Source organism: Anopheles ziemanni, chromosome 3, assembly GCF_943734765.1.
Source record: "Anopheles ziemanni chromosome 3, idAnoZiCoDA_A2_x.2, whole genome shotgun sequence".
Taxonomy (NCBI): Eukaryota; Metazoa; Arthropoda; class Insecta; order Diptera; family Culicidae; genus Anopheles; species Anopheles ziemanni.
In genome coordinates, this window is record NC_080706.1 from 15,195,351 (window position 1) to 15,203,327 (window position 7,977).

At 47.9% G+C, this 7,977-nt stretch overlaps 1 protein-coding gene across 1 annotated transcript; it reads left to right on the top strand.

Moving 5' to 3' along the window:
• Positions 1 to 677: 677 nt before the first annotated feature.
• LOC131284180 (ammonium transporter Rh type A) lies at positions 678 to 3,396 on the top strand. The gene is made up of 5 exons (XM_058313035.1): positions 678 to 855; positions 938 to 1,725; positions 2,344 to 2,562; positions 2,646 to 2,739; positions 3,257 to 3,396. The coding sequence occupies exons 1-5, from the start codon at positions 678 to 680 to the stop codon at positions 3,394 to 3,396; spliced, it is 1,419 nt and encodes a 472-aa protein (XP_058169018.1).
• The last annotated feature ends 4,581 nt before the right edge of the window (positions 3,397 to 7,977 follow it).

Below are 7,977 nucleotides of genomic sequence, written 5' to 3' on the forward strand. Positions count from 1 at the left end.
AGGTTGGGGGGAGGTAAAGAGATTAAAGGGGTTGGAGTCGAGCGGTATTTGTTGTCCGATTCGTAGGGGATTCGCCGAATGATCCACTTCAAATATTTATCCGACCCTGCTACACTTTAGTGCACTATGGGAGAAATAAAGCTGTCTTTCAATATCAAGATTTTACTGTTTTTTTCCAGAGAACCAACAGAAACGTATGGTTCGCAAGGGCAAACAATAAATAAAAAATATTAAATATTAATTATTATTCTGTTATTTTAAAATACTAATTATTATGCGAACTACAAAGAATAATTATTGACATTTCATCCAAAATCATATATCAGGGCAAAATAAATTATCACATTTTTCCCCTTATAGAACATATTTTTATATTCTCCTTATTCTAGGCCTATGGTTTTCCCACTGTGCGAAACATCATTATCATCCACCGCACGTAACTTCCCAATCCCGCCGTTGGTTGAAATCAACCATCCACTCGAAATCCAGCACCGACGACACCGGAACAGGTTGTCCGCATCGTCAAAATCAGTTCTACTTTGGCAGTGCACGAATGAAAATGTATCACGGCTGAGCTCCGGCCGTGTTTAGGAAAGGTGTTGAACATAGTTGAATCTGACAGACTGTTTCTTGTGGAAAAGTGTCCCTTTTGCATCTGGTAAAAATCTATCGCAACCATGCACACGCCAGGATCTTCGGTGTCCGGCTACACGCTGTTGTTGGTCGTGCAAGTGGTGTTCATTATTGTGTTCGGTTTCTGCACTGACTATGCCAAAGAGTTGCTACCGGTGAAGAATGAAACGGCTAAGGCCACCATCGAAGTCCCGGAGGCAAGCAACCTTCGCAAATATCCACGTAAGATGCGTCACAAATGCTAGGATATCTTATACACTGAAAGTTCCTTACGATCATGCCGTGGTTCTCTTCCGATCTCCAGATTTTCAGGATATCCATGTGATGATCTTTGCTGGCTTTGCGTTCCTTATGACCTTCCTCAAGCGATACGGATTTAGCGCCTCCGGACTCAACCTGCTGGTGGCATCCCTCGTCATACAGTGGGCCATCATAATGCGTGGCTGTTACGAGATGGAGGAAGGCATCATTCCGATTTCGCTACAGAATCTCATCGGAGCGGATATTGCTGCCGCAGCGGTGCTCATCAGCATGGGCGCCCTTCTCGGTCGCACGACTCCGATACAGCTACTGATCATGGGTATCATCGAGATCGCGATCTTCGCCGGCAACGAGTACCTGCAGCTTGAGCTGGTAAAGGCAACCGACGTCGGTGGATCGATCACGGTGCACGCTTTCGGTGCTTACTTTGGTCTAGCTGTTAGCTTCATGCTACGGCCGAAAAAAGAGCTCGCCAAGGCGGGCCCTCTGGAGGGTTCATCGTACAACTCCGACATCAGCGCCATGATCGGAACGATCTTCCTGTGGATCTTCTGGCCCAGTTTCAACTCGGCACTGGTGGATGGAGCTGATCAGGAGCGGGCCATCATCAACACGTACCTATCGCTGGCCGGAGCCACCGTGGCCACCTTCGTCCTATCAGCGCTGGTGTCGCACGAACACAAGCTGGATATGGTGCATGTACAGAACTCCACGCTCGCCGGTGGCGTGGCCGTGGGCTCGATTTGTAACTTGCTCATCCATCCGTTCGGTGCGCTAACTGTAGGTGTTATCGCCGGAGTTATATCCGTCCTTGGATACCGCTATCTGACGGTAAGTTGTCCAACGTAGCGACCGACGCTTCTAAACAAGATACGACAGAGCTAATATGCTAAAAGCATCCTGTCACAGGTGGATCTAGATCTCGTTGCCATAGGAACAGCTGTTCGAAGTACCCGATCCAGCGTGGCAGTTATTTTTACTAGCCGTTAAGTACTGCTAACAAAAACGCAACCCATCACGCACATCTCATGGCAGCGGCGCTCTTATATCGCCGGAGCTGGTCATTTAATTACAACCGTCAACTTTCCTTCCTGTTACTAAGCGATTTTAACACCAACGTGTCAACAGCTGGATTTTGAAGCCTTCCTCCCCATTTAGCGAGCAGCAACTACTTTGATCGAGTTCGAACGGGCCATATCCAAGGCACGCATGACTTGCCGGGCTCCACAACTTATTAGCACGTGTTCGCTAGACATCGGAATGAATTTTGTTAAAAATATATTCCGATGATCGCCGAAGGTCAAAACAATTATTATTATATTAATTGACCACATTTAACACATCAATCAAAAACTAAATAGTATGTTAAAGTTTACTGGAGGATAATATAGTAAAATGTTTCAGATGTCACACAAATTTATCCCAATTTCCCATCACTCACTTTTACAGCCTGCAATCTTGTCCAATCTGCGCATTGCGGATACCTGCGGGGTGCATAATCTCCACGGCATGCCCGCAGTGCTGTCGGCTATCTTCTCCTCGATCTATGCAACATTCGCCAGCCACGACACCTACGGCACCTCGCTGGCCACGATTTTCCCCGCCATGCAGAACCCCCGCCCCGCGAACTCGACGGAAATGGGCGAACCACTGGAATACGTCATCGGGGTAAGCTTTCGCCATACTTTCGCCCCGAACGGCCAAAAGCTCACCGGAAAGCTTTCGTCTAATGTTGTTTTTCTTTCGAATAGGGTTACGGACGCTCCGGCGCGAAACAGGGTGCCTTCCAGCTGATGGCCATCGGGTTGACGATGGCGATTGCAATCGTCGGCGGTCTCCTGACGGGTAAGAAAGATAAAATGTCCCTTTCATAATAAGTGACCCATTTGCAAACGCTTTCCAATCGATTGATCTCTACAACATCGAACACCGAAAACCTGGTGATGCGTTGGAATGTCGCCTTCATTGGAAAGGCCTCATCGTTCGCATGGAGACGTTCGGTGGCGTTTTGGGTGCAGCGGACCAGTGCAGCGACGAGCTGTGGTGGTTGCTACGACCGCCCGAGGCTCCGAAGAAAGCGGTACTCGGCGGCAAACAGCAACAGCATGACCCATTTATGACGCTTAAAACAAACGTCATTTTCAAACGAGCGCTCAAAAGGTGGTTACCGAATCGTAATATTTCCGTTTGCTTCGCTGTTCACCTCCGCCCCGATTCCCCGCACCCGTGCACCAACTTATCGGTTGATGAAGTTTTATGCAACCGTTGGTTTTCTTTTAGTTTTTAATTGCTCCTCGATGTTTTCCTCTTGGTTTTAACTGGGGCTGTTCCATTTTCATCACTCCGTTCATTTTTCTCGCAGGATTGATACTCAAATCACCCTCAGTTCGTCAGTTGGAAGAACATGAGCTGCACAAAGACGATGCCTTCTGGGAGACGCCCTCGGAGGAATCGACCACCACGACTACGACCAACGACTCCAACGAAACCGCTCATCAGTAAATGTTGTCTCATATTGCAATTACAGTATTATCGAATGCGGTGCTTAATCTAATGTATTTGTTGAATCAAAAATATATAACAAACAGCACTCAAATAGACAATAAAGACTTGATTTGAGCATCAAACAATTCAATATCTGTATATTTAGTCGGCGATATGATCGCTTCTCATTAAGCCGTTTGAGATCAAATTGGATTGAATTGCTTACATAAGCGTTTGCAGCAATTTTTGTTTTTATCAAAATAAGAGGCAATGAAATGGGTGTTCATTAAAACAATCATTCAAACGGCAGATGCCGCGATGCGGCTCTATTAAAATCGCTAAACATTAAAGCTTGCTAACTGAACCGTGAAATCGTGGACTGAATGTAAAACGGATCATGTATCACGTTCGGATAAAAACTGAAAAGCCGAACACGACCAAATCCGATCCGCGTGCAATTTGTCTTAACACCGTGCATGATCGCGAGCATGGTTTGCAAATTTTCGAACACGGTCCAGTGCACATGGCATGCCGCACCGGCATCCCCGCCCGTGTGGTCACGCTAAGCTGCCATTTTATCACGCGATCATACCCCTGAGCGCCAGCTTTTTCGCTCTCCATTTCTCTAATAAGCGTGAAATGTGGCACCTGCCGCGGGGCGTATTTTTCCTACCTACCGCACGCCTATTTAAACCACCCTCCCCTCGCTAGGCCCTAGAAGAAAGGTGACACGAAATAAACTCACATTAGTAGCCGAGGGGTGGATAAATTATATGCAAAAGTATGACGACATTAGACACGAAACGGTCCCTTTTTGGTTTGGTTTTGCCGCCAATCCAATTAACGATGGCATTGCAGTTCGATGGGCCGGGCGAAGCGTTTACGTTGCCGCGTGGCTTCGCGTGATATTTGCCAGGGATTTCCCCGCCACATGGATAATCTTTCGTTGCTGATTTTCGGGATCGCCAATATCTGAACCACTATCCGATTAGTATTGCGCCGCGTGGAAGGCTGTCGATATTATGTCATTTTCGATTACGACCACTCAGATTTTGTTTGTTCCATAAATATTACACTCAGTGCTTCCTAAGCTGATAAAATGATGACCCATTTTGTATTCCCCCGAACGTCGAACGACGACGTTTTAAACCCATTCACCCTTTTTCACAAATGAGCTTTGCCAGGAAGCTAACAACAACAGTAAGAACACCGACCTGCTAATTGAACTCAATCACGGCGTAATGTAGGCTAGTTTGCGCTGTCCGATGGCCGAGTTTTTCCTACCTTCCAGTCCGACCGGATCGGACCTACCCGAACAATCTGCTCCACCCGGTGAAGCTGTTTTGGAAGGACTTCTGCCGGCCCCTTTTTTGTTGCCCCTCCGAAAGGCACCTGTTACTGTCGGCTATAGCTGACCGGCACCTGAACCAGACTTCCGCAAATGGGCACGCAAAGTATAATGAACGAAGCCATACGACCGGCGTCCCGTTGCGTCGCTTTTCCGACTCGAGCGAAGAAGCCCAGGTGGGGATAAGGGATAAGGGGTGAGGAGGCCCATTTTCACGCGCTACACTGGCCCGAAGTCCCGCGAACGCGTTCGTAACAGTTCCAAGAACAGGCGGCTCGGCTCGCGATTTGTAGTCCTGGCATTTACTGAACACAATCACTATGGATGCGACCGAGTTGCAAGCATGGCCAAAATAAAATTAGTATGCGAGAAAAAAATCTAAAATTCTGATAAGCCTCATTAATGTGCTACACGTTTCCTACAGTTCTCGAACAAAAGTTAATTACACATTAAATCTGGTAGGAAAACATAAATAATTCTCAAAATATAATAACAAAGCCAAATTGACAACCGCGATTAGCAGTAAAAAATACCTTCCACATGCCAGTTATAAAGCTGATAAGAACTACCCAGAGCGTAACAAAAAATATCAGTTTGTCCTATACTACAAGCCGTACCGACCAACCATGCCGCTCGTAGTCAAATTCGAAAGCAAATAGAAAACTCGCGGGTGAAAGAAGTATCGGCGAAAAAACCTTCTCCCCGCCAGACTGATGAGTAATTAGAACCAACATTGGTTCGCCAGCAGCGAAACCGTCATTTCGTTAGTGGCACTCGAACCGAACGCGTGTGCGCGTAGTGCAGGCGGTGAAGTAGGTTTTCCTTCGTTTTCTAAACCAACTTCTCTATTTCCATTGCGGGGTGCAAGGTTTCATGCGCGATTTTCCCCGCACCGAACGACCAACGCCAAAGCCATACGATTTGAGATGGTAGTGAACTGGCGATGAAAAGTGAGAACGAACCGAAGTGAACCGCAGTTTTCCACGGGTATCCGGTGTTCGATCGGAGCAGCGATCGCGGTAGCCTTAGGTAGCCGGGAGTTTAGCTACCGGATCGTAAGAAACCCGTGATCCAGTTGCGGCTTGCCTAGATGCGATAAAATAAGCGAAATTTAATCAACCGTGGTTCGTTAGCGAGTGCTCGAAATGAAATGGGAAAATAAAACACCGATCCGCAGTTAATTGCAAAGTCGTATTTCACAGATTAGGTGGCGGTTGCGTGAGTTTTTCCCAGACACACCCTGCGAGCACACACTCAAACGCCGAGTCACAAGTTGTGTGCGGGATTTAGTTTAGTTTTTCCCCCTCCGCATATCGGCGTTGATGACCAGTGAGCCGGCACAAAACACATACCGTCTACCGTCCGGTCACGACACCCGGTGTTTATTAAATTTGTCCCAATCCCCCTGAGAGGTGCCTACCACCACGCGCCTCCATCTCTCGGAGTCTAGGGGTTGGAGCAGTCACTTCAGCTAATTTGGCGTTCGATCGCCCGTGTGTGAGTGTGGCACAGTGGGCCAGTATCGTGGGGATTGTGGATAAAAATAACGCTCGCCGCAAACAAACACCACCGTATCGGCAAGTGGCACTGACGCCTTCATAACGATGATGGTGGCGATGTTGTTGATGATGATGATGATGATGATGGCAACAAGGTGAGATCACCTGCATACGCAAACGCGAGTGTTGTGTCTACTACTCCGTCGGGCGTAGTAGGCGCGGTGAAATCTGCCACACTCTCACATACACCGTCCTCGGCTCGAACAACTTGAAAGCATAGTAGTCCGTCTTTTGATTCGATCACGCTCGGATCGGACGGTGCATTGCGTTCGCAACTTAACGCAATGTTACGCCTTTCCAGTGAGTAGGTTCTTCTTTGCAGCAAGACCTCAAAAAAAAGGCCGCTCCAAAGCACGGTGTGAACGTTCTACTTGACCGCACAGTCGAAGTTCAACATCGACTAATGAAGGGGAAAAGTGTGTTTACGAGCGTGTTGTGATAACCAATGGGTCAAAGCAGAGTATATTGAAAGATACCCTGCCATACAAACATCCATATCAGGGAAGTGCAAAAGTGCGCCACGTTCGCGCAAAACCCCCCCGGGAACTGATTGAGAAAGTGTCTGGTGTCGTGCAGCGAGGTACGCGTTCGTTATCATCTTGTCTAGATTACGACTAGGAGGCGAGAGTGGCGTTACCAACACGGGCGATCACGAAACGGTGCAAACACGGGATAGTCGGGAACGGAATATCCATAAGTAATTCAATCGCTAAGCCCGGATAAGACGTGTGCCTTCTGAACAAAGCGTTTGGTGTGTGATACCTCTAGCCGGATCCGATGCAAGCCCCGAGGTGAAGGGTGGCGGAACGCATTCCAAAAACAAAAACGCGTTCAAGAACGCTTCAGCTCCGCTAACGGACGGACGTAATAATGTTGGTCGACAAGCGAAAACCTTGGCGCGTGGAGGTCACGGAGTGAAATCGCGAAAATCGCACCAGCAGCCTTACCGCCTCCTTCCCTCGATACGTCCCACACCGTCCGTTCTCGTCCGAAAACACTTAACGAAAGTGCGTCATCGCGTTACGCGCGCTCCCGGCGGCGCACAGTTTGTTTTATGGGCAGTCGGCTTTGTCCGGCATTCAGCGAAGAAAACCAACACCTTGCCAGCGATGCGCGAGAGCGGAAACCTGAAGCCACACGTGGGATTTGGCAAACGCGCATTCCAGCGGATTTGCAAAACAGATACAACCGCAGCAGTCGGAACAGCTTCACCGTCGAAGCCCCACGGTTGTGGAGGTGTCGAAAGCGCGGTGTTATAATTACTACTCATTGCGCAGTTTACGCGATATCAATATTGCATTTGCTGGCGATCGTGTTGTTGAATGCAGTGACTTACACCGAACTGACAAGATAGCAAAACGGTGGTGATAAACGACGCGCTTCTCTTATCACGAACACCATAAGGGTAATGGTTTCCGTTCAGCAGTGAGTGCAACTGACGACCCACGTGTGATAAACAGGAAGGCGCAATAAATCGGTAAGTTACATTACCTTTTTTTTATCTAGAAACAATCGAGAAACGAGAGTGTCAATTGCATTCAAGTGTACCAACAATTGGTTCGATAAATGAACCTATCACTTGGTGTTGGTCCTCAAACTGACTTAAACTACAATAAACGACATGTCTTTGAACCACCTTTGCCCAGTGCACGGGCCGACTAATGTAGGTGTAAATAATTCAATTTGCCGTCA